A 25,972-nucleotide genomic window follows, 5' to 3' on the forward strand; every position below is an offset into this window, starting at 1 on the left:
TTTTTTCATTTGCTTATTTGCCATTTGTATATCTTCTTTCAAGAAATGTCTGTGTAGATCCTTTGCCCATTTTTTGTTGTTGTTGTTGTTTTTTAATGTTTATTTATTTTTGAGACAGGGAGAGACAGAGCATGAACGGGGGAGGGTCAGAGAGAGAGGGAGACACAGAATCCGAAACACGCTCCAGGCTCTGAGCTGTCAGCACAGAACCCGACACGGGGCTCGAACTCACGGACCGCGAGATCATGACCTGAGCCAAAGTTGGATGCTTAACCGACTGAGCCACCCAGGCGCCCCCTTTTGCCCATTTTTAAATTGAGTTATTCATCTTTTTATTACTGATTCATTAGAGTTCTTTATACATTTTGGATACAGGTCTCTTATCAGACATATGATCTACAAATATTTTCTCCCATTCTGTGGGTTACCTTTCTTACTTTCTTGATATGTCCTTTGAAACCCAAAAGTTTTTAACTTTGATGAAGTCCAATTTACCCAGTTTTTTGTTCCTCAAGCTTCCACTGCCATAGTTAAAGAATCCATTGCCAAAATGGCTGAAGGGGAACGGAAGTTACTGGCTTCCACTTACAGAATGAGTAAGTCATGGGACTAAAAGGCAGGGCATAAGGAATATAGTCAATGACATTGTGATAGCATTGTCTAGTGACAGATGGTAGGTATACTTGTGGTGAGCGTAGCATAATGTATCAATTATTGACTTGTCAAATCACTGTGTTGTATACCTGAAACTAATGTAACATTGTGTGTCAACTATACTAAAAAAAAAAAAAAAAAAAAAAAAAAAAAAAAAAAAAATCCATTTCCAGATCCAAAGTCATGAAGATTTATCCCATTTATCCCTACATTTTTTTCTAAGAGTATTATAGTTTTAGCTCTTACATTATAGTCTTTGGTCTATTTTTTTTTTTAAGTGTTTATTTATTTTTGAGAGAAAGAGTGCAAGTGAGGGAAGGGCAGAGAGAGAGAGAGAGAGAGAGAGTGCAGGGGAGGGAAACACAGAATCTGAAGCAGGCTCCAGGCTCCAAGCTGTCAGCATAGAGTTCATTGCGGGGCTCGAACTTATGAAGCATGCAATCTTTACCTGAGCCAAAGTCGGACGCTTAACCGACTAGGCCACTCAGGCGCCCTGGTCTTTGGTCAATTTTGAGTTAATTTTGTATACGGCATGAGGTAAGAGCCCAACTTCATTCTTTTGCATATGACTGTACAGTTGTCCCAGTTCCATTTGTTGAAAAAGACTATTCTTTCACCATTGAATGGTCTTGGCATTCTTGTCAAAAATCAGTTGACCACTGGGATGCACTTGACTGATTCGGGAGAGTGTGTGACTCTCGATCTCACGGTCATGAATTCGAGCCCCATGTTGGGTGTAGAGATTACTAAAAATAAATAATTACTTAATTAGTTGACCATAAATATATGGGTTTATTTCTGGACTGTCAATTCTATTCCATTGAGTAGAATGTCTGTCCTTATGCCGGTACCACACTATCTTGATTATTCTAGTTTTATAGTATGTTTTGAAATTTAAAAATGTGAGTCTTGCAGCCTTGTTCTTTTCATCATTTTGGTAGGAATTTTTACATCTGTATTCATAAGAGGTATTAGTCTATAGGAAAAAAACATTAGTTATGGGTATGGAAGTAGGGGAGACTCAAGCATAAAAGATGAGTGAATAAGAAATTGTAAAATAAAGATACCACAGAGTTAACAATTTTTTTTAAGTTTGTTTTGAGAGAGAGACAGAGCACACACAGGCAGAACAGAGAGAGAGAGAGAGAGAGAGAGAGAGAGAGAGAGAGAGAGAATCCCAAGCAGGCTCCGCATGGGGCTCAATCTCATGGACCGTGAGATCATGACCTGAGATGAAATCAACAGTCAGACGTTTAAGTGACTGAGCCACCCAGGCGCCCCAAAACGAACAGAATGTTAGAGTTTAGATCTGGCTTTTAGAATGAGTGGCTCTTTGATGACATGACATCTTGGCACAAGGAACTAAAAGACCCGCCAGAGCTTGGTTTGCATGGACAGAGAGACTCAAGGGCAATAGGACTATTAGCTTGCCTGTTACCACCACACTTGCCTTTAATCAGCCACTCACTGTCTACTTTGTGATCCGCACAAAACACTTCCCAAGGCACCTGGCTTCAGCCATGGGAAAGTGCCATTAGAAACCTCAGGTAGGGGCGCCTGGGTGGCTCAGTCAGGAAAAGCATGTGACTTCTGATCTAGGGGTTGTAAATTTGAGTCCTCTGTTGGGTGTGGAGATTATTTGAAAATAAAATCTTGAGCCGCCTGGGTGGCTCAGTCAGTTAAGCATCCAACACTTGGTTTCCGCTCAGGTCATGATCTCATGGTTGGTGAGACTGAGCCCCGCATCAGGCTCTGTGCTGACAGTGCAGAGCCTGCTTGGGATTCTCTCTCTCTCCCTCTCTCTCTGCCCCTCACTCCCTTGTATGTGCTTTCTCTCTCTCTCTCTCACAGAATAAACTTAAAAAAATAAAATAAAAGGCAGTGATTATTTAAAAAAGAAAAATAGAAAAGAAACCTCAGGTAAAATGTGCCCTTCAAACTTGGTTTTCCTCATTTAGGTGTCTCCCTGGGATAAAAAAGAGGAAGCTAACCAGAAAAAGCTAGAATTTGCATTTGCCAACAGTGATTATCTGGCCCTTCTGCGAGCATATAAGGTAAGTATCTAACCTCATAGCTGAGGTATTTTACCACAATTGGCAGCAAAGACAGAGTAAGTTCACTTATATTTTCTTCAAAACTTAGGGATGGCAGCTAAGTACGAAAGAAGGCATGCGTGCAAGTTACAATTACTGCAGACAGAACTTCCTGTCCGGAAGAGTTCTTCAGGTGAGTTGTTGCTGTGGCAGTTTGTTTACGTTCGTTTTATTGCAGGGGCACACCAGAGGGTGTTGTAACTTTGTCTTATTTGTCCTCCCTTGACATTGAAAGTGTTATTTCTGGAATACGCTTGGCTTTAGCAGCTGTGTAAAACACACTCCTATTTCACATCCTCTCACATGAGGCCCTCTGTGCTGAACCGTCCAACTGACCCATTTTACTTCTTTTCAGTGAATTTGTGTTTACTTACGTGGAGGATAGAATATAGGCACTCTGCAGATCACTGCTTACTGGAAGTCAGCTTTTTCAGTGACTATACCAGGCTTTCTTTCTTTCTTTCTTTTTTTTTTTTTTAATGTTTATTTATTTTTGAGAGAGAGAGGGAGAGGATTTGAAGCAGGCTGTGCACTGTCAGCAGGCTCCAACTCATGAACCGCAAGATCATGACCCGAGCCAGTCAGACTCTTAACCGACTGAGCCACCCAGGCGCCCTTATACCAGGCATTCTTAACCTGTGTCCATAAACCCCTGAAATTGTGCACAAAAGTATATGCTTGTACATATGTGCTTTATTCTGGAGAGAGGGACCATAGCTTTCATGATGTTCTCAAAGTGGACAGTGAGCATCCCAAACTCTTCACCTTCTCCTCAAAACCAGACAACGAATACTGAACTGGATTTTAATTTTTCTTATGACCGTCAGAGGCTACGATGTCAATAACGAGTGCACAAGAAAGAGAAAGTTAATTATCTTGTAATAGTAGAGAGGGTTCTGTCTTCTGTTGTGACAGTGTTGTAGGCCCTTTTCCAAAGTGGTCTGCGAAGCCAGACTAATGCTGGTACACATCTTTGCAAAGCATCTGTTTTACTCAAAGATTTTGAGGCTGGGAAGGGGAAGGACTTTTTTGTTGTTGTTGTTAAGTTAGCTAACATACAGTATAGTCTTGGCTTCAGGAGTAGAATCCCATGATTCATCACTTACATCCAACACCCGGTGCTCGTCCCAACAAGTGCCCTCCTCAATGCCCATCACCCATCTTCCCCCGACCCCCCACCCCTATCAACCCTCAGTCTGTTCTCTGTATTTAAGAGTCTCTTATGGTTTGCCTCCCTTTCCGTATCTTATTTTTCCTTCAAGGGGAAGGAGTTTATTTTCATATTAAAAGACGTCTTGGAGTAGAACACAAAATTTATGTCCTTAGTACTTACCACTGCCTGGATATTTATCTCTCTACCCCACAAGCTCCGACAGAGCAGAGACCTTACCGTATTCCCAGCGCCAGAACTTTGCTTAACACATAGCTGGCACCCAGTAAAGATTCACTGAAGAAATGCGTGAGTGAGTGAATTTGGTTATTTACAATGAAGTAAGACCTTAGGAGCATCCCACTGTTTGCCTTCATTCTCTGCCTGGAGGTGAGGCACCAGGAGAGGAGAAAAGCTCTAGATACATTCTAAGTTCATCAAAAGCAGTCATTGTCAATCACAATAGATTCATAAAGTAAATAAGTAAACACACTCAGGTTCACCCCAGGCCAGTTACACCTGGATCTCTGTGGGTAGAGCCTAAGCATCTGTTGATGTCTGTTGGGCACCCCAGGTGATAGTATGCAGCTGGCGTTGAGAACCACTGGTCTGAAGGGTGTGTTATATGTGAGGTGCAGTAATAGATCTTTCCTCAAGTCATTAACATTTAAGTGTAAAGTGATACTTCTTTTAAATTACACCTCTTACGGGGCGCCTGGGTGGCTCAGTCAGTTAAGCGTCCAACTTCGGCTCAGGTCATGGTCTCATAGTTTGTGAGTTTGAGCCCCACATCCAGCTCTGTGCTGACAGCTCAGGGCCTGGAGCCTGGTTCGGATTCTGCGTCTCCTTCCTTCTCTACCCCTCACCCACTCTCTCTCTCCCTCTCTCTCAAAAATAAACAAAAAAAAATTACATTTCTTACTAAATTTATTTATACATTTTCTTCAGGATGCCCATCAGAGTTCCCTCTTCTCACTAAAGACATTAAGATTAAGACTATCAAAAAAGGGGGGTGGTGCCTGGGTGGCTCAGTCAGTTGAGCATCCGATTTAGGCTCAGGTCATGATCTTATGGTTCATGAGTTAGAGCCCCACATCGGGCTGTAGGCTGACAGCTCAGAGCCTGGAGCCTGCTTCGGATTCCTTGTATCCCTCTCTGCCCCTCCCCACTCATGCTCTGTCTCTCGTTCAAAAACACACATTTAAAAAAAAAAAAAAAAAAAAAAAGATTAGCAATTAAAACCTTGTCATGATAGAGAAGTCCTAGCTCTATTTTGCTGTATTATCCATGCGTACTTGAGATATTCCAAGAAAATACCTGAACTGTCATCAGGAGACAAGATAGTGCTCAGCTCTCAGTTCCTTTGACGGTTCTAACCTCTTCCCCATCATCTGATACATAGCCTATGCTTGAACAGAAGTCAGAAGAAAAAGAGGTCTGTTCTTTTCTTTCTCACACTTGTGCTCAGTTACACAGGGGGACATCTAAATCTAAACCACTTAATAATATCCTTATTCCTAGGAAGAGATGTGAGCCAGAGACATCATAAGGTAATAGAAAGTAAGTTCTATTACTTACTTTCTAAGTAAGCTGGGTGAGTGAGCTGGGTGTCCTGCACACATTGAGAGGGCACACTCTAGGCTCCGGTAAGGAACTACGAGGATCTGAGCAGAAATGCAAGTTGGAAAAATCAGATGATGTCACGGCACCTTGAGCCGGGGTCAAAGTAAACTACAAACAAAGTAAACTACATTTTTTGCTGTCCTGAGAATTTCCAGGAAGTCAGACCTACCCCAGATCCAATGAATGTGTTTTTTTAAATGTCGAACTAAGTCAAATAAATGATCCTTGGGTTTTATGAAGTTGGTGAATGTCTGTGTAACTCTTTTCACTCTCTCTGCCGATTTGCCTAAGTGAAAACTGCCCTTCTGGAAATGACCAGACAAGATAATCTTCGTACCTATTTGGTGAACCCAGATGAGCCTCATTACTAGCCACTGAAGCAAAGACCCTGCACTTACCTTTGATTTGCTGATGCCTGTGCTTGAATATTTTTTCCCACTTCTTTCAGGAAATGGCCAGCCTCAAACGACAATTCACTGAACTGTTATCAGACATCGGCTTTGTAAAGGAGGGACTCAGAGCAAGGGAAATTGAGAAAAGGGCCCAAGCAGGAGACGGTATCTTGGACGCCACAGGCGAAGAGGTAAAGAATGTGTAGTTAGTGCTGTTATTTCTCTTTAATCAGCACAGGAACATTGGTAGGTCTTATTCACTTAAGCACTAGGAGCAGTGGGCTTAGTGACATTCTTGATTTTCTTTCCACAATAAGTGTCAGGTAAACACTCCAAAAAACAAAAGGGTTTTTTGTTGTTGTTGTTAATTGTTGCTATTTTTTTAACATGTTTTCTAATTTATTTTTGAGGGAGAGAGCGAGAGCAAGGGAGGGGTGGGGGGAAGGGGGGACAGAGGATCTGAAGCGAGCTCCATACTGACAGCAGTGAGCCTGATGCTAGGCTCGAACCCACAAAGGGTACTCAACCGACTGCGCCACCTGTAGCGCAGGAGTAGCACTCCTGTTGCTACTATTTTTTTTTTTTTTTAATTTTCATGCTGGTTCTTGATAAGCCCATAAGAGGTGAAACATGTTTCAGTAATGTCTTCTTAAATCACACCAGCCTTTTTCCAACCAAGGATAGTTTTTTCTGTGACCACAGGAAGAACACTTCTTCAAGACGAACCTGATGCCCCGCTGTTCTCAGTGCAGTTAGTACTTTCTGCAATTTATGACCATCTCCTGAACCAGAGTCTGTCTCCACGGATCCTTAGGAGCACTGGCTTTGTAATTGCTTTGCAGAGACCCAGAGTTAACTGTGGGCTTCTTGGAGTGGGCCCTATGTGCATATGGTTTTTTACTTTTCCTTGTTTTTTACTTAGAAAGGAAGAGTTTTTCCAGCACAAGGATAGAAATAAGGTATTTTTGTTTTGTTTTGTTTTGTTTTGTTTTGTTTTGTTTTGTTTTGTTTTGTTTTAAGATAGAAAGCAAGTGAAATGTGATGATAAGTTCCAGGGTACAAACAGAAGTGGCCACATTACTTATAAGATCAATGCTGTCTTTCTCTCCTAGGCAAACTCAAATGCTGAGAACCCCAAGCTGATATCAGCAATGCTGTGTGCTGCTCTTTATCCAAATGTAGTGCAGGTAACAAAACATTTTTCCTGGGTCCTCCCACTTCTTTGATTCGTAGCCAAGGGACTTAAGTTAAGACATACACATTAATCACCTTAAAGAGATACACACACACACACACACACACACACACACACACACACACAGAGCCTTTTAAACTTTGTATACATTTCCAGTGCTTCAGTTATCCAAATTTGTTAAGATAACATTGTTCAAGAACACATTTATTGTATAAAATGAGGTGCTTGTTTTGAATCCTTCTGACATACTAGAAATTTAAATGGACATAAATGTTATCCTGTCAGGCAACGTGTACATAACTAGCCTTTTATGTTAGGTAGAAACTTGATTCTACTATAGTTTTCCTTACGGTCTCTACTCTGCACCACGGTTAGGTAGGAACAAAATCAAACAAGTCAGTGCTTTGCCATGGGACCACTTGTGGCCAGCTTTCTGGAAAACCCTACCTGTATGTGCTGTCGGACTTTTACCTGAGTTTTAATTATCCAGCCCTTGTCAAACTTAGAAAGACTGAATTTGTGAGAGTACGAAATTGTTTTTCATTTAACGTTTTGTTAAATGCTCAGTTGACATCTGCAATGAACGTCTGACACATTGCTCGTTTTCCAATGGAAATATACATATGTCATATATATATATTTTTTTGTGAATACCTGTTGTTTAGGTGAAAAGCCCAGAAGGCAAATTTCACAAGACCAGTACCGGAGCTGTCAGAATGCAACCAAAATCAGAGGAGCTGAAGTTTGTCACCAAGAACGATGGATATGTGCACATTCACCCTTCCTCGGTGAACTATCAGGTTGGAATGGCGGGTCCACTCACGTTTGCATAGGGCAGGTCTCAGGGGAGCAACACAGCCCCTTCTAGTCAGCAGACTTCATCCCGTCACCTGCTGTCCCCAGCAGCACCACTGACTTGGGGAAGGTTGAGAAAGCGTGAACAGACTGGAAATTGGACTGTGTTTGGAAAGACTATTTCCATTTGATGAAAATTCTACTGGATACAAAAAAAAAAAAAACAAAAAACGCTCAAGCCTGCTTTCAAGTGTAAGCTTACGTCTTTGCAGCGGGGACTTAAGCAGTCAGGATCTAATCACATCCCTAAATCCTCGCCTGACCAGGGAGGGAGTGATGGGCGCTTGCTGCTGGCGCTCCCTCACTTCGCACCCCCTCCTGCCTGCTGCCAACACCCTCTCCCAGCCCCAGAAGTGACTTGTGACCTCCTTGGGGTCCACCCCCTCCCTGGTCCTCCTCCTGCGTGACTCTAGTGTAGTATTCAACCCTGCTAACCTCCCATCCTCTTGAAACCATCTTTGATGTGTTTTTGCTCCTGAAATACCACTTCCTTCTCTCTCTCCCATCACCACCCGATACCCCTTTTGTTGGTTTCTCTCCTTTGCTCTGAAATGGCGCTCTGTCCCTCGTCCTCATTGTCTCACCGCGGAGCACTTACTCTTCCTGAACCCGCAGAGCGCGACACCGTGGTTCCAAACTGCCACCTGGAGCTGTCACAGAGCCCCCAGTTTGCTCTCCCTGTGCCTGGGCTTGTCCTGAGCCCTCCTGCTGGAAGCCCCAGCCGGACGCCTGCCAGTCGGCTCAGGCTCCTTGTCTCCCACTTCTCTCCTCTCTCCTCTCTCGCCTGTCCTGGGCAAACAGCACCTTCCCAGCCGGAGGCCCCCGCGCACAGAGACCCTGCCACTCTTCGCCTCACTCCAGTCCATCTGGGCGCCGGGCAGCAGTTCTGCCTGTCGACGCTCCCAGATGTGCCTGCGCGTCCTCTCCCCACCGCCCTGCCTCAGTTCAAAGCCCACCATCCGCCTCTTACCTGGAGTGCTGTAACGATCTGACTTCTGGTCCTTTCTCTCCCACCTTTTACAGTACTGCTGCCACAATTAACTTTACAAAACCTCCGTTTGGTCATATCATCCCCTTGCTTAAAACTCTTCATATATGGAGGCTCCCATACACTCTCATCCGACCCTCCACACCTGCCCCTCTTTACCATGTCCCCTGTCACTCCTCCGTCACTCTGTGTGCCATGATGTACGACGCACTCCCTCGGAGCCTGGGATGACAGTCCCATTCTCAGCAGGCTCCTACCTGTCCTTGGAGCTTCCATTAAAAACCACCTCCCCGGGGTCCCTCCCCCTCGAAGTTGCTCCTCTGTCCCACCAGCACGAGGTGTGCATTTTGTCCACTGTTGCGCTTATCCCATTATTTTACGGTTTGTGGTACGTCTTCATGGAATTGTGAAATTCCTAAAGACAGGACGTGTATTCATTTCTATGTCCTCATTGGCTAGCCTGGCACCCGGCCCAAAGCAGATGCTCAGTAAAGCTCTGGGGGGGGGTGCGCGGGGGGGGGGGGGGGGTGGACAGGGGACAGGGGATGGGGGATGGGGGAAGAGAGTTTGAAGTGTTTGGGCTGCTCGGCCCCCTGGAACTACTGAGTAACGTGTCCGCAAAGCATGAAAAGTATCTCCGAGAGCCCAGAAGAATTGGAGGACCTGGAGGTCCTCTGGCTGTCAGCTGCATACGTACCTAGGGGCCAGAGGACTGAGTTAGGGCTACCCCTCTTCTGAGTTCATCATGACATTCATGCAGTGCATCCTTTGGTACCTACCAGTGCCTTCTCTTTTCCAGGCCCTGTTGCGGGCAGGTGAACTAGACAGACTGGGTCTCTGCCCTCGGGGAGCTTATGCTCTGCTGAGGAAGACAGGCAAGAAACAAGTCATCTCATCTTAGTAACAAATGCTATCAAGAGAAATAGAACAATAGAAATTGTGAGGCGCCTGGGTGGCTCAGTCGGTTAAGCGACCGACTTTGGCTCAGGTCATGATCTCACAGTTCGTGAGTTTGAGCCCCGCGTCGGGCTCTGTGCTGACAGCTCAGAGCCTGGAGCCTGCTTCTGATTCTGTGTCTCCCTCTCTCTCTGCACCTCCCCTGCTCGTGCCCTGTCTCTCTCTGTCTCTCAAAACATAAATAAATGTTAAAAAAAGAATTAAAAAAAAGAAATAGGACAGAGTAAGAGATTTTAGGAGTGATAGGGGAGGGGCCATTTTGCCCAGAGTGGTCAGGGAAGAACATTCCAGCAGAGGAAATCAGTGCAAGAGCAGCACGTGTTTTAAGACAAGCAGGCACAGGTCAGGTTGTGTGGGACCTTGTAGGCTATGGTACGGATTTGGGATTTTATTCTTGGGAAGTCACTGGCGGGTGTCGTTTTTGAAAGATCATGGTGGCTGCCGGGTGGGAAAGAGACCGTGAAGATGCGAAGCAGAAACCCAGCGAGCACTTAGAAAGCCCTGGCAGTGGGCTGTGCGAGTTGATGATGGTTTGAGCCATACCGGTGGTGAGAATATGTCGTTTCATTATGTATTTTGAAAAGCGACAGGACTTAGTGACCATTTCGATGGAGTGAGGGGAAAGAGCAGTCGAAGGCTTCTCAGTCTGGGACGTGAGCAGCCGAGGAGGGATGCATCATTTACTGAGCTGGAGGGGATGCTGCTGGAAAGGAGTGGGAAAATCAAGAATTCCTTTTGAACCTAAGTCTGAGATGCTCGTTAGACGTCCAGAGGGAGACGTCAAGAGGGCAGTCGCTGTATAAGTCCGGTCTCGGGGGGAAGGTTCGGGCCGGAGACAATCTGGGGAGCCCCAGATGGCCAGGTGGTGCTTACATCTGTGGAATGGGTGGGGTTCCCCTTCGGTTGCCGGTGTCCACATCTGAGGTTTTCTGTTCCAGGTCAGACACTTTGACAGCCCCTACCTGGTGTACCACGAAAAGATCAGAACAAGTCGGGTGTTCATCCGAGACTGCAGCATGGTGTCCGTGTACCCGCTGGTCTTGTTCGGGGGAGGCCAGGTGAGCGTGCAGCTTCAGAGAGGAGCGTTTGTCGTGTCCCTGGATGACGGCTGGATCCGTTTCGCGGCTGCCTCCCATCAGGTAAGGGCTGGCGGGCCTGTCTAGGAGGCACAGGGGCCCCGAGGGGCTTTGAGGAGAAGACGGGTTCCTGCAGGGAGCGAGGACGGCAGAGCTGGCAAAGAGCGAATGAGGAGAGGGTAGCGGGCCACGGACGGAGCCCAGGCCCGGAGCCTCAGTGAGAGACAGGAAGGCACTGGGAGGGGAGCCCAGGACGGGCTGGCGTGGGAGGCTCAGGACAGAAGCTGCAGGCGAGACGTTGGACCTTCCTAACTGTTCAACAGATAACACACGTTCTCCAAAGAAAAGTCCCAAAATACACAGACGAGCAAAAATAAATAAAAATCACCCTGATTCCACCACTATCATTAAAAAAAAAAGGTAATGGGTCTGAATTGTCTATTGTCAGGTCTCACGTGTTCACTACTGGAGTGTCTGCAGAGACACTGGAGGCAGAGTATACGCTTAGGAAATAAAAATTCATTTTGACATTTGCATCGGGTAGAGGTCTTAGATGGCAAGAAGCAGAAACACCAACTCAAACGTTAAAGAGAATTTATTGGCACGTTGAACTGTAATATCTAAAGCAGCACAGGCCAATAAAAATACATGAGCCACATGTGTAATTTCAATTTTTCTAGTAGCCATATTTGAAAAACACAAATAGGCGCAGTTCATCTTAATTTTATGTAGCCTAACACATCTAAAAAGTTTTCATGTCATCGTATCATCGTATAAGGGCGTACTGACTCTTCATGCGACATCTTTATAATCTGGACTGTGCGCACTCACCGCACATCTCAGTTCAAAGTGGCCCTTGGATGAGCCACATGTGACGAGTGGCCGTCGTGTTGCCCAGTACAGTTTCCGGAAGGCCAGGCAGCTGGGTGATGAGAGGCTGGCTGACCTTGTGGGGGCAGGATGGCTGCGGCAGCCCCCGGCCTCACGTCTGTTGCAGTGTAGTGTCCGGAAGGGGAGACCAGAAACCTCCTCTCTTAAACCAACTGTTGTGGCCAAAGGAGTGTCATAAACTGTAAGGCCCGGGTCACCTGAGCCTTCACTCTGGCAAAGCCCACAGCACGAGCCCGTTTGAGTTCCGTCTGGGCACAAACTGCACGGTGGCCAGACGACGGGGGAGGGGCAAAGCATGTCGGGAAGACCTCTCCAGTGCCTGCTCCAACAGCAGCACGAGCAAAATGCCATAAAGAATGTGGAGCCATTAGCCCCAGCAAAGCATAGAATGTATCCTAAAGCTAGAGATTTTTTCTCTTAGTATCTACCATTTTTAATTTTCCATTTTCCTGCTTCTCCTCTTGGAACAAATTATAAAAGGTGACCAGGCTTTAATATGGAGAACACTACATAAAAGCCATGCTTTCAGATTTAATCTTTTCTTGAAAGGAGATGTGGACATTGAGTGAACATTCCTATAGCTGCATCAAGAAATTAAAACTTTTTAAAAATTTTTTATTTTTGAGAGCAAGAGAGACAGAGCATGAGTGGGGGAGGGGCAGAGAGAGAGAGGGAGACACAAAATCGGAAGCAGGCTCCAGGCTTAGAGCTGCAGCTGTCAGCACAGAGCCTGACGCGGGGCTCGAACTCACGGACTGTGAGATCATGACCTGAGCCGGAGTCAGACGCTTAACCGACTGAGCCACCCAGGCACCTCCATCAAGAAATTTTAGAAGCGCTTTTAGAATAAATTGTGTTAGTTTCTCCTCCCCCACCACGTGGAGGTAAAATTAATAGCAGCAATCTAGAATAATGATAATCATCACTGGGATGTTTCCTGTAATAACCTTCCCTCCCCCGTTGACCCAAGCGCTGCTTACACTGCAACTTTCATTTTAGGTGGCCGAATTAGTAAAGGAACTTCGTTGTGAACTTGACCAGCTCCTCCAGGATAAGATAAAAAACCCGAGCACAGATCTGTGTACGTGTCCTCGAGGATCCCGGATCATCAGCATGATTGTGAAACTTGTCACCACACAATAAAGACCTGCCTCAGGAGAGCGCCTGCCCCGCCCCTTGTGCTCCCCTGGGAAATAACGGCAGCACCTCTACCTCCAGCCAAGCCCTGAGGCGCCGCGCACGAGGGAAGCCTCCCAGACCCCCAGACCGAGCAGGGGCGCTCCCAGCACAATTTGGAGTGTCGGTGTGAGGCGGTCGAAAAACCAGCTTTGCCTGTCTTTTTCTCTGGGACTGTCCTGGAATGAAGGAAATTCACCCAGTAACACAAAAGTGAATGTTTAATACAATTCTGTTTTATTCTATGTATTTTTTTTTTCTCCTGCTTTTTACTAGGGTGAGGGAGGAGCATGAGGAGAAATACTGAATGTTTTTTCTATCATAACGGCTCATCTGAAAGAAGTTAGAACAGAAAAAGGACAAAAAAAAAAATCATGTGAGCAAGAAAAATTAAAATTTCATTTTAGGCTCTTGGCTACAAAGCAAACTTGACTTGTGAGGGATTTTTACTTTTACTCATTAAAGGTCAACCTAAAAAAACAAACTTAAAGAGCTCTTCTCTGTTATTAGAATGCAAGCTGGTCTCACCTTTAACGTTCATATTCTCGAAAGCAGAACCGTCTAGGTGTCTTCGTGCTGTTTTAGGTTTTCCGTTTAGGAATCTTTGCTCTCTCTTAGGCACACACCCAGATCTAATGGCCACACTCCTCCTTACCCAAAGGGGAATTTTGATGGTATTCTCAGAGCAGAGTTGGCACGGTCGATGTAGAAAAGTTTGCCATGCTAGTGTCAGATTTACAGCCATAAAAATATCTTCCACGAGACTGCTTATTTTCAACCACCACTTAGGTGAATGGGGAGCCAGCATGTTGAAAAACCATGAGTACATTTACATTGCCTCTGGACATTTTTCAGCGTGGCCAGGAAGAATCCCGAAGGGCTGAGTAGAAAAAAATATTCTTGTGCTTGTCTAGCGCTCAGGTAGAGTCACTATAGATTTCACACTAGAGACAGAATTCAAACGAATCAGCAAAACCACTGCAGTGAAGGGTGGTCACTTTTTAAGGTATTCTGTTCAGTTTCCAGAAAACCTCCTGGACTGTCCAAAACGGTCATTACCAAGCATGTTTAAACTTTGGCGCACTTGAAGAGCTGAGATTCTAAGTAGTATTTTTAAAAGGCATGAATTCACGTTATCACTTTAAATAAAAGACACGCATATGCACAGCACCCACAGCATTCAGGCTCTGACTTGCCCTGGAAACAAGGCTCATGTTACAGAACTGCTCAGGAGAAATGCAGGAGAAAACCGTCCTAACACATTTTTTTAAACCAGTGTGGACTCTTGGTGCCGTAACGGAGCTCATATTGGCTGCCCGAGATCGAGCCATCGGCCTGAGTGGACCCACAGCTCTCAACACGAGTCCGCAGCACAGCATACGACTGGCCAGCTGGCCGGGTGGTAGTTAACAACAAAACCATCCATTGAGAGTACTGAGCAATCGCTCCCCTCGGGGCAGTCATCGTGGGCTGGCCACCTGCAGCCAGGCACAAACGCACAAGTCGCACAAGTCGTTTTACAGATGGGCGAGAAGGTGGAAAAGACTGGGAAGCCTTGACTGAAGGTGCTGAATAAGAAAAATCCTTGGGGCACCTGGGTAGCTCAGACTGTTAAGTGCCAGACTTCGGCTAGGGTCATGATCTCACGATTCATGGGTTCAAGCCCCATGTCGGGCTCTGTGCTGACAGCTTGGAGCCTGGAGCCTGCTTCAGATTCTTTGTCTCCCTCTCTCTCTGCCCCTCTCCTGTTCACTCTCTCTCTCTCTCTCTCTCTCTCAAAAATAAATAGACATTAAAATAAACATTAAAAAAACAACATAAAAATCCTCACCTGCAAGACTAAACTTCTTAAGCCCCATCACTAACATGAGATCAATGAAATAGGATTACTTCTTTGCGATTGAAGATCAGAGTGCAGTGTAGCATTTCAAGGTGACACCAGATTTCTAAGCCCCAACAAGATGGTCGGCATCGGGGAGCCTGGGTGTCTAAAGCATCTGACTCTTGATGTCAGGTCATGATCTTGCAGTTCGTGAGTTCAAGGCCCACGTGGGGCTCTACGTTGACCATGTGGAGCCCCGTTGGGGTTCCCTCTCTGCCCCTCCCCTGCTTGCTCTCCCTCTAAATAAACTGTAAAAAAAAAAAAACTGTAAAAGATGATCAGCATTTAATGTTCTTTTCTGGAGAACTCTGTAAATGTTTCTCAAACATTTGTTTTACTGGAACCTAGCTAGGAAATAATATGGATGCAGTACCTGCTACAAAATTAGTCTGCGACACTGTTGTAGTGCATGTCTGCGGGGACTTCTCAGGAAATGAGAATAGGTAACAACATTCTCACAGAGGTGGTCATAGGTTGACAAAGTGCCTTCTTCCTGCTTGAGCTCCATATCTGAATACTACCATTCAAACTCCCTGACGAGGAATGAATTCTGGTCTGTACCCTTCCGTTTTGTCACTTGAGCAGTTTAAATAATATACCAGAGCACACAGACTGTGGGTCTGCAAGCATGTGGTCAGTGTTCTTTTTCATTTCCAGGCAATGGTTTGAATATGTCCCTAAGAGGGTATCATAAAATAAGACATTGTGAAAGTCACTCTGTAAAACATATAGCAAAGGTAAGCAAATTGGGACCAACGGTGTGGTTTTCAGGTGCGGCCCAGGCTGGCTTCTTGAGGACTGCATTCTGCTGCGTTGTCTCAGTTGCTGGGCCGAGAGCTGGTGAGCTCGGGCTTGACACTCCGAGGGTGTCTTGTGAGGCTCACTTCGTTGCCACATAAATGAGGATTCCGGGGACAGAATTCTGCTCCCACTGCCCTTGTGCTTGAACAAGCCTGGGCAGACGATGGCTCTTTCCTCCTACGTCATGCCAGAATTAAGCATAATTCCTAGGGCTTATTTTCTCCTAAATGCAGGGGGTGGAGTTTGCTTAAAATATTTAGGCGGTTAATAAATACAGGGTGAGCTATTGTTTTCAGAAGTTAGAACTTGGTCATGAAACTGTGTCAGTCAATATTTGAGGACTCACAGTACGGAGTGCCTCAGGTGGAAACAATACAGAGCCAGCTAATACAATTTATTGTCACGGCAATAGTTTCAGACTGTTCCAGAGTGATAGACTTACTCAATGTCTTTCAGCCTCACACATGTAAAGCTACGTAATGACTGTGTAAACCATTAACCACGATGAATCATTAACGGGAGAGACTTTTTCTCGCCAGCTTCTAAGTTATCGCCCCCACAATGATAATATCAAAGAGATTGGTCTTAAATAGGATTTGTGGCCAATCACTAATCCTTAAAGTGCTTTCAAATCTTAAATGTTTTAATAATTTGTTTTGTCAAAGAGCAAAGAAAGAGTTCTGCTGGAGAATCACTAGTGCCCTACATGTGGACCAGCAGGAAGGAGTGGCATCCGTGTTTCATAAAGATACAGGACAGCAGCCCAAACACGAGCTTGTTCCCACAGACGGTTCAGCCTCTGCCTTCTTTGCCTAACGGGGACCATCCCGGAGTCTACTCCCCAGTCAGTTCTAGCCCAGCTAATTGAATAAATAAGCCAGGACGCGGTGCCCCAGTGAGACAGCTGTGAGGACGATGACTTCGAATCAACGTACGGGGGTGCCTGGGTGGCTCAATCATTCAGCATCTGACGTCAGCTCAGGTCGCAATCTCACAGTTCGTGGGTTTGAGCCCCACATTGGGTGAGTTCAAGTCCTGCTTTGGGCAGACATGAGCTCGCTCTCTGTCTCTCTCCCCCTCCTGGGAATGATTCTCTCTCTCTCTCTGCCCCTTGCTTACTTGTGCCTTCTCTCTTTCAAAAAAAAAAAAAAAAAAATCAGTTTACTGGATTTTTCCTCCTGTATTTCAACATTTTAGGAAAGAAATGGCAACAAAAGACAGTATAAGGGGTTTGTTTGAAAAGGCAACTTCCTATAAATACCAGCAATGAATATCTGTTTAGGATGACGACCCTGACATGACAAATACGGTATTCCTAAATATGGTGTAACAATGTGTCTAATAAACATTTTCAACAGAAGCATTTCAAAGAGCGAAGGTTTTTTTATTATTATTCCTTATGCAGAAAATGCAGTTACTGCTACGTCCTCCAACCTAGGCTTTATTGAAAATGTCCTGAAGGAGTTAATTTTCCTTCCAAGTTGAACTTGTTTTATAAAGGGGAGATTATCCACGGCTGATTTTCTTCTGCAATAATTCAAAACGGGATAACGTAGCTAAAACGACTCATTTACTTCTCCAGAGTCCCCTTTTAGTAAGTTTGCCTCATTCCATCCTTGGGTTTCAAATGTCTCCAAAGTATCTGCTAACCTTTCAAGGAAGACTCTATTTGTCCATGGAGGTCGATTAACTATAATACAGGACCTTATCATGTACAAGGACCATAAGGAGGTTTCCTCACAGGAGAAAATGTAGATTTTGCTTGTTTTCAACGAGTGGTTCTCAACTGGAGGCAATTTTGCCCACTGGGGAACATTTGGCGGTATCTGGAGGCAGCACAACTGAGTGGGGATCGGGGTGTACTCCTGGCATCTAGTGGTCGGACGCCAGAGATGCTGCTAAATACCCTACAATGCACAGGAGCCCCCCCCCCCCAACAAATTATCCAGTTCACGATGTCAGTAGTGCCAAGGTGGAGAAAACCTATTTAAAAAAAATAGATAGGTAACCACTTACAAAGTCTGGCTATTAGTTACTAGTCAGATACAAATTATGCCCACACATCTCTCTGAAAAGTTATGCCCACATCAACTGCAATCAACATGTACTGTGTGAATAAGAATTTATGAGTCCATCACGTTGTTACCAAAATACAGAGTACTTGAGGAGCCCGGGGGACTCAGTCGGCTGAGCATCTGACTCTGGATTTTGGCTCAGGTCACGATCTCCCAGTTCATGAGATCAAAGCCCCTCGTTGGGCTCTGTGCTGATAGCTGGGAGCCTGCTTGGGATTCTCTTTCCCTCTCTCTCTCTCTCTACCCCAACACCCCCCACCTCAAAGTAAATAAATAAACTTAAAAAAAAAAAAGGAAATACAATTTGCATGTGACACTAATACTGCTAATGTTTTCCACTACAAAATTCAAGTTCTCAAATCAGGAGACTATAGATGCTGGAGAGGATGTGGAGAAACGGGAACCCTCTTGCACTGTTGGTGGGAATGCAAATTGGTGCAGGCACTCTGGAAAACAGTGTGGAGGTTCCTCAGAAAATTAAAAATAGACCTACCCTATGACCCAGCAATAGCACTGCTAGGAATTTCCCCAAGGGATACAGGAGTACTGATGCATAGGGGCACTTGTACCCCAATGTTCATAGCAGCACTCTCAACAATAGCCAAATTATGGAAAGAGCCTAACTGTCCATCAACTGATGAATGGATAAAGAAATTGTGGTTTATATACACAATGGAGTACTACGTGGCAATGAGAAAGAACGAAATGTGGCCCTTTGTAGCAACGTGGATGGAACTGGAGAGTGTGATGCTAAGTGAAATAAGCCATACAGAGAAAGACAGATACCATATGTTTTCACTCTTATGTGGATGCTGAGAAACTTGACAGAAACCCATGGGGGAGGGGAAGAAAAAAAAAAAAAAAGAGGTTAGAGTGGGAGAGAGCCAAAGCATAAGAGACTCTTAAAAACTGAGAACAAACTGAGGGTTGATGGGGGGTGGGTGGGAGGGGAGGGTGGGTGATGGGTACTGAGGAGGGCACCTTTTGGGATGAGCACTGGGTGTTGTATGGGAACCAACTGGACAATAAATTTCATATATTGAAAAAAAAAAAGAAAAAAAAACAACTCAAGTTCTCACACTCAGGCCCGTATTACGATGTTTGAAATACACACACATACACACACATATGCACATATGCGCGCACACACACACACACACACACACACACACACACCCTTCCCTTATCTTTCCATTATTTGAAGGGAGTCCAACCTAGCAGACTTTGGCCAATATGGTAAAACACAAATAGGGTTTTTAAAAAGGGGTAAACGGGGATGGGAGTATATAGCTCTATAGGTAGATGACTGTAAAATGTTGAAATCTAACATAAAGCTTACCTAGGAACTATAATTTCTAGGCTCAGTAACCCTTCTCCTATCGTTTGAACTGAAAAAACAAAGCAGTTGGTTTTAGGACTTATTAGCAAGATTACCAGGCTAAATGTCAAAGATGCATTATGCTCTTTAGAAGACAGATGTCTTTACAAATCAAGGGCCATGCTGTACACGGGCACCAAGGGACTATCCCATATGAGGAGGAAACTAATCCATTGATTATAGACCCAACACAAAACAATCTGTAATTATAGATGTTTTTGTTAATGCCGCCCTTCTGTCTCTGACATTCACCTATGCACTTTCCCATTTAAACTCCAGCTGTCCCCATTATTTCTAGCCCACAAATCTTTATACCATCCTTTTCCACGGTAAGCATGGCTAAGATGGATTAATTGAAGCGTGCAATCTGATTAGTTAACAGGGAGGCTGATTGTCCTGTTTATAACTAATGTGTGCTACACGGCTAGTTTGAGACCCAAATTGGGGTTGCAGGAAATCCTCCCACACTTATGCTCACAATTTCAATATAACCAACTTATTTTAAGCAGGTGCTATGTGCCAGCCACCCTGGGAATTCAGGATACAAAGATAAACTGGGACACAGGAGAAACAAGACAATAGAGAAATAAAGTTTACTTGAATAAATTCAATCAAGAGCATAATTTACCCCTGCAAGAGCCTCTGAAGGTTTTTTTTAAACAAACAAACAAACAAACAAACTAGACACCTGTATGTTGAAATTAAAAGGAAGGACACTGAGGTGTCTGGCCGGCTCAGTCAGAAGAGCATGCAACTCTTGATCTCAGGTGCCTTGTGCTATTTTGTTGCACGTGAGACTATCCGTGTGGTTTACCTATTTATTAGCACTCATAATCCACATCTTTGATTTGACCAAAACAACAGAGAACGAAAACTCACACACGACACACGTGTGCCTCTGAAGTCTTGTAATATGATGGACTTAACATCCAAACACTTCACGAAGGAAAAAATAAAAATGAAGTCTTATTTCAATCGGCGCATCCACAGTTCTTGGCTTCTCACTGCGGAGCTGCAAGATGTCCCTGAATAAGATCCTGAACACGGGACAGAATAATCTCATTAGAACTGCTGCAATTTTCGGGGCCATACGGGGGGTCTATCGTCAGCACCCCGGCCACACACAGAGTCCGTTGTGAATCTCCCTGTTCAGTGATGGGAATGTGGTTCTTCTCGAGCCATTTCTTGAGGCTGTTCTTCCTCTTCTCCAGGTCCTCAGGGCTGTATGCCTTGCAGTCTCCAGACATGAACAAATGTGCCAGCTTCTCTCTCACTCCATGGTCCCCTTCGTTCACAGTTTCAACAGTCTGCACGGCATGGCCCATAATTCCAGTCACAGATATGCTGCCATCTTCTAGGAAGTTCACGAGGACAATACTTTGGAGGAAAAGTAAGTTCACAGCAGATTTGTAAAAGAAAAACCTAAAGTCTCATAAATCTATGGAAGAAGCAATGGAATGAGAGGCATCACCAGCCCCAACAGGTAATGAAACTAGGGAAGAAGAACTTCCCTGTTTAAAATTAATCCACTCACCATCAAATGTTTGTACTTGGTCAATAAGTATTCACTGAGGGTCCTATACATCTGAGCTTTTTTTTTTTTAACGTTTATTTATTTTTGAGAGAGACACAGAGTGGGATCAGGGGAGGGGCAGAGAGAGAGGGAGACACAGAATACGAAGCAGGCTCCAGGCTCCGAGCTGTCAGCACAGAGCCCAACGTGGGGCTCAAACCACAAACTGCAAGATCATGACCTGAGCCAAAATCGGACGCTTAACCGACTGAGCCACCCAGGCGCCGCACATCTAAACTTTCTGTCTAGCCTAAATCATTGTGGAATGCAGTTAAAGCATTAAAGAGTTATGAAAGGCTTAAACGTATATTAGAAAAGAAGAAAGGGCACAGACTTAACTTTCAGAGTTCAAAAACAACTGAGTAACTCACCTTCAAAGTAGATCAAAGAAAATAACAAAACACAAAATCAACGAAATAGAAAATAAAAGAGTTAATAACAAGATCACCAAAGCCAAATGTTGGCTCTTTGAAAAAAACAAAAAGATAAAAAAAACAAAACCATGTAGGGGCACCTGGGTGGCTCAGTTGGTTGAGTGCCCTACTTCAGCTCGGGTCATCTCACAGTTCATGAGTTCAAGCCCTGCATAGGGCCCTATGCTGATAGATCAGAGCCTGGAGCCTGCTTCGGATTTTGCGTCTCCCTCTCTCTCTGCCCCTCCCCTGCTCATGCTCTGTCTCTCTCTCTCTCTCTCTCTCTCTCTCTCTCTCTCTCTCTCACACAAATAAAGTTTTTTATTTATTACATATAAAAAACTTTTTTAAGAAAAAATAAACATGCAAAATTCATAAAACTCAAGCAAGATTAATTACAATGGAGAAAAAAGGCAGCAAAGATTGGCAGCATAAAGTATTAGGAACAAATTTATGTCAATCGTTTTGAAAATTAAAACAGAAAACTTCCTGGGAAATATAAATTTCTACTACTGAGTCAAAGAAAGAGAGAATATAAATCGTCTTATAATCATTAATAAAAACTAAGTATTTAAGAATATTTTCCCATAAGAGGGGGAAAAAAGGCTTTTTACCAACAAATTATATACAATTTTTAAGGTTCAAACCTTTTTTTTTCCCAAGATTTTAATCTTAAGTAATCTCCACACCCAATGTGGGGCTCAAACCCACAACCCCAACATCAGAAGTCGCGTGCTCCACCAGCCAGGTGCTCCAAGGTTCAAACATTTATTTTTATCTTTTTTTGAAACATTTATTACTGAGAGACAGAGAGAGAGCACGAGCATGGGAGGGGCAGAGAGAGGGGGAGACACAGAATCCGAAGCAGGCTCCAGGCTCCGAGCTGTCAGCACAGAGCCCGACACGGGGCTCGAACTCACAAACCGCAAGATCATGACCTGAGCCGAAGTCAGACGCTTAACTGACTGAGCCAGCTCCAAACATTTCTAATCTAACCAAACTCTTCTAGAGACTATAAAAGGTGGACTGTACCTTAGCTCATTAAATGAGGCCAATACCAAAAGCAGAGATAATTAAAAAAATAAAACTACAAGCTAATCTCACTCATGAATACAAATGCAAAAATCCTAACTAAATAAAATACATGATATGATGCAATGTGATGTGAAGGGGATTTCACTTCTGTGGTACTCTTCCCAAAGCCTATAACCCCAGGCTATTTATGAGAAAGCATCACACAAACCCAAATTGAGAGACCTACAAAATACCTCATCAGTACTCTTCAATGAAAAGTGTCAAGGTCATGAAAAACAAGGAAAGACTGAAAAGCTGTCACAGATCAGAGACTAAGGACACATGATGATTAAATGTAATGTAGGATCCTAGATTGGATCCTGGAACAGAAAAAAGGCAAACAATTAGTGGAAAAACTGTTGCAATCCAAATGACAGGTCTTTAGTTAATGTAAATTTTTAGTTTTGAGGAATGTACCACAGTTAGGTTAAGATGCCAATATCAGGGGAAGCTGGGTAGATGGGTCCTGTCTGTACTTTCTTTTCTATAAATCTAAAATCATTCCAAAATTTAAAAAGTGTGTATCACCACCTTTAAAGTAGTCTTGCAAGAAACAAATCTGATCCTGATCAAACCTCTGGATATGAATCCCAGTTTACAGAAATACACAGGATGAAATAAACTACACCGTGAGAATGCAATAAGCTAAACTCAGAATGTGTTCAACCCTGTAAGACAAATGATTCCATTTCTTCAACAAATAAATGACATGGAAAACTAAAAAAGATGGGGTGCCTGGGAGGCACAATTGGTTGTGTCTAATTCTCAATTTCGGCTCAGGTGTTGATCCCAGGGTCCCGAGTCAGGCTCCACGCTTAGCATGGATACTGCTTAAGATTCTCTCTCCCTTCACCCCTCTTCCCCATTCACTTGCTCTCCCTCTCTCCAAAATAATAGGGGAGAAAAAAAAGAAAACTAAATAGAGAAAGTGCACAGTCACAGATCAAGATACTTGAGAGATGTTATCAACCAAATTGATAAACCAATATAAAAAGATACTTTTGAGACAACCAGGCAAATCTCAACACGACTGTTAATGAAGTTATTATTACTTTTATTGGGTATTATAATGTTATTGTGGTTATTAAAGACTTTATCTGCTAAAAGATATATTGATGTATTTATGAATAAAATGATAATGGTATTGTGGTTACATTTATTAGAGTTCTTATCTATTAAAAGTTACATTGAGGCATTTATGAACAAAATTAAATGAGCTGTGCTTAAAGATATTTAGAAGGGAAAGGTAAAGCTAGTTGTCTGTTATCCTATTCTCTCTACATTTATGTATGTTTGAGATTTTCTAATAAAAACGTAGGAACAAAAAAGTGTCTCACTTCTACAAACCTGGCTGGTGCCAGGGTAATCCATAGTTTGAACAGCACTTAGATTCAAAGGCTATACAATTCTTTTTTTTTTTTTTTTTTAATGTTTATTTTTGATAGAGAGTGAGCGGGGTAGAGGCAGAGAGAGAGAGAGAGAGAGAGACAGAATCTGAAGCAGGCTCCAGGCTCTGAGCTGTCAGCAGAGCCTGATGCGGGGCTTGAACTCATGAACTGTGAGATCATGACCTGAGCTGAAGTCAGAGGCTTAACCGAGCCACCCAGGCGCCCCTAAAGACAATACAATTCTTACACGCGAATGCTTACATGGCTTTCATTTATCTACTTCCTTAGTTTGGATATAACGTACAGGCAGCACAAAGGGGTGTCATTATGATTTCTGGGAAGCAGGACCCATACTCACTTGGCAGAAACTGGGTCTGTGGTTAAAACCCATCCTTTATAATCCTTCTCACTGGCTGTCACTTTGACTTCTTTGTACGTGTAATCTTGCCATTCTAAGGGGCCTTTCTTCATCCATTCATTCATGGCTGCCAGCTGACTAGATCAAAAACCACCACCAGTCCGGGTTAATATAGATGTTCCACTCAAGCAAATGCCCCAATCCCTATGCTAGGCAGAGAGAACATCTTATGATTTGCCTCAGGTTCCATATCAGGAAATAGGTGATATTCACGATTCAATATGAAAGCTAGGAGATCCCGAGTTGCCATGGGGCTAACTCATCCGGCTTACTTCTATATTCGACCACCCAGTACCACTCCAGATGGCCTTCGCCCTGGCTTTGAACTCCGGTCGGCAGATGCTCAAACCCTTTAACTCTGTCTGCTCTCCACACCACTTTTAGCCAAACGTGAAAAACAAAACTCCTTTGCTATCCACCCACTCGCTCTCTCTGGCTGTTTCTCCGCTGGATCCCGCCAGGGAGAGGCCTCGGATTTGCGACCATTTCCTCTTTTTTGTTTGGAAGATGCACGAACCGGGGGGCAGCAGCGAAGGCTCTAGAGCGCAGACTCCCTGACCTAGCTTGCAGCTGCACGATACTTAGAGCAGCACTCAAACCTGGTGGTGTTTAACGTTTAATCCCGACAAACGAGAAATATACCAGTTACAGCTCCTCACGGCGAAAGGCACGCAGCAACCACGCGGTAAGGAAGGAGTCTCCCCGGCGGCGCCGTCTAAACCCAGCATGCTTTGCGCCACTTCCTTCCCCCAGAAGTCTCTGTTTTGTAGTCCTTGACCTTGGTCACACCAAGAGGTCTGAGGGAGTCGGCGGGCGTGGGGGGATAAAAGCCGGGCGCGGGATGCGGGCGGGACTTGAGATTTTTGTATAATAAGGCTCCTTGTTCGCTAGAGCCACCCCTCTTCACTGCCACGATGGACATTTCAACCTTTTGTTTTTAAAGAGGAAAAGTCTCGTGCCCGGTCCTCATTGAGAAGTAGACATGGAAATGCACCCTTGCCGTGGAATCGAAGCACAAGAACCCTCTAGGTAAATCCTAAAGCTTTAGAAGTGTGAGGTGAAAGTGCCTCGGAGAAGAGCGATAGAGCCAAGAGACTTGTTTGTTCCGCTGGTGTGAGGCAGTTAATACCTCTGCTCCTTCGGGATGTGCCCTTGCTATAGTCCCGCAGGAGTTGCAGAAGCCAGAAAGAATAAAGCACAGGATCGGGATGAATTCCACCTAGCAGATCTCTCAGTGGGAAAGCCCCAGCCTCTCCTCCAACCCCCGCCCCCCTCCCCAGTAGAAAAGCGGAAAAGACTCGCTTCTGCCGCAGATTTATGTTCAGGTACTTAGGTGGCTCCTGGCATAGTCCGGAATTTTTTTCTTAACTGTGATCCTGAAAAATGGTACGAGGCGTTAAACATTGAGTTTCTGCAAATGGGAACACCAAGGGAGATTTACAGAAACTGAATTACAGGCCTATCAAACCACGATGTAGAAAACATTGAAAATCAGCTTGGGGCATCTGGGTGGCACAGTCTATTAAGCCTCGGATTTAGGCTCAGCTCATGACCTCCCTGCTAGCGATCTCCTGGCTCCTGAGTTGGAGCCCCACACTGGGCTCTCTGATGTCTGCACGGAGGCTGCCTCACATCCTCTTTCCTCAGCTCTCTCTGCCCCTCCCCTGCTCCCGCTCTCTCTCAAAAAAAAAATAAACTTGGGGCGCCTGGGTGGCGCAGTCGGTTAAGCATCCGACTTCAGCCAGGTCACGATCTCGCGGTCCCTGAGTTCGAGCCCCGCGTCAGGCTCTGGGCTGATGGCTCAGAGCCTGGAGCCTGTTTCCGATTCTGTGTCTCCCTCTCTCTCTGCCCCTCCCCCGTTCATGCTCTGTCTCTCTGTCCCAAAAATAAATAAACGTTGAAAAAAAAATTTAAAAATAA

General features: G+C 44.6%; 3 protein-coding genes across 7 annotated transcripts in view; 1 reads left to right on the plus strand and 2 right to left on the minus strand.

Moving 5' to 3' along the window:
* DHX57 (DExH-box helicase 57) overlaps window positions 1–13,534 on the plus strand; it is a 54,680-nt gene extending 41,146 nt beyond the window's left edge. For all 3 annotated transcript variants that reach the window (XM_006930350.3, XM_019827654.2, XM_019827653.3), the window contains exons 18-24: window positions 2,613–2,708; window positions 2,797–2,880; window positions 5,969–6,103; window positions 7,025–7,099; window positions 7,773–7,907; window positions 10,846–11,046; window positions 12,874–13,534. In XM_006930350.3, coding sequence (XP_006930412.1) covers window positions 2,613–2,708; window positions 2,797–2,880; window positions 5,969–6,103; window positions 7,025–7,099; window positions 7,773–7,907; window positions 10,846–11,046; window positions 12,874–13,017 — 870 coding nt within the window. In that variant the 3' untranslated portion in view covers window positions 13,018–13,534. The remainder of the gene's footprint in view (window positions 1–2,612; window positions 2,709–2,796; window positions 2,881–5,968; window positions 6,104–7,024; window positions 7,100–7,772; window positions 7,908–10,845; window positions 11,047–12,873) is intronic.
* LOC101096974 (tetratricopeptide repeat protein 39B-like) overlaps window positions 7,907–25,972 on the minus strand; it is a 39,347-nt gene continuing 21,281 nt past the window's right edge. Inside the window, exons 3-5 of one of the 2 annotated variants that reach the window (XR_006595797.1) lie at window positions 10,781–11,113; window positions 9,730–9,812; window positions 7,907–8,104 (exon numbers count right to left, since the gene is read on the minus strand). The gene's annotated coding sequence lies outside the window, so the exon portion shown is untranslated. Of the gene's footprint in view, window positions 8,105–9,729; window positions 9,813–10,780; window positions 11,114–16,870; window positions 17,717–25,972 lie in introns of those variants that run through there. The other variant, XR_002741250.2, reaches the window with a different exon arrangement.
* Window positions 19,756–24,825, minus strand: GEMIN6 (gem nuclear organelle associated protein 6). 2 transcript variants are annotated; one of them, XM_003984305.4, is made up of 3 exons: window positions 24,695–24,825; window positions 23,993–24,130; window positions 19,756–20,563 (listed from the first exon to the last, which is right to left on the minus strand). In XM_003984305.4, the coding sequence occupies exons 1-3, from the start codon at window positions 24,778–24,780 to the stop codon at window positions 20,188–20,190; spliced, it is 600 nt and encodes a 199-aa protein (XP_003984354.2). In that variant the 5' UTR covers window positions 24,781–24,825; the 3' UTR covers window positions 19,756–20,187. The 2 variants fall into 2 exon arrangements, with proteins under 2 accessions (XP_003984354.2, XP_006930411.1); XM_006930349.2 differs by having other exon boundaries at window positions 23,993–24,126; window positions 24,695–24,796.

Source organism: Felis catus, chromosome A3, assembly GCF_018350175.1.
Source record: "Felis catus isolate Fca126 chromosome A3, F.catus_Fca126_mat1.0, whole genome shotgun sequence".
NCBI classification, from domain to species: Eukaryota; Metazoa; Chordata; class Mammalia; order Carnivora; family Felidae; genus Felis; species Felis catus.

Bases quoted from the DNA above. Each gene is read 5' to 3' on its own strand.
- GEMIN6 (XM_003984305.4), bottom strand. From the start codon at position 24,780: ATGCTGGGTTTAGACGGCGCCGCCGGGGAGACTCCTTCCTTACCGCGT. The intron at 24,131-24,694 runs GTATATTTCTCG...TTTTTGATCTAG, and splicing joins GCCGTGAGGAGCTGTAACTG to TCAGCTGGCAGCCATGAATG. The intron at 20,564-23,992 runs GTGAGTATGGGT...TTTCCTCCAAAG, and splicing joins ACAGACCCAGTTTCTGCCAA to TATTGTCCTCGTGAACTTCC.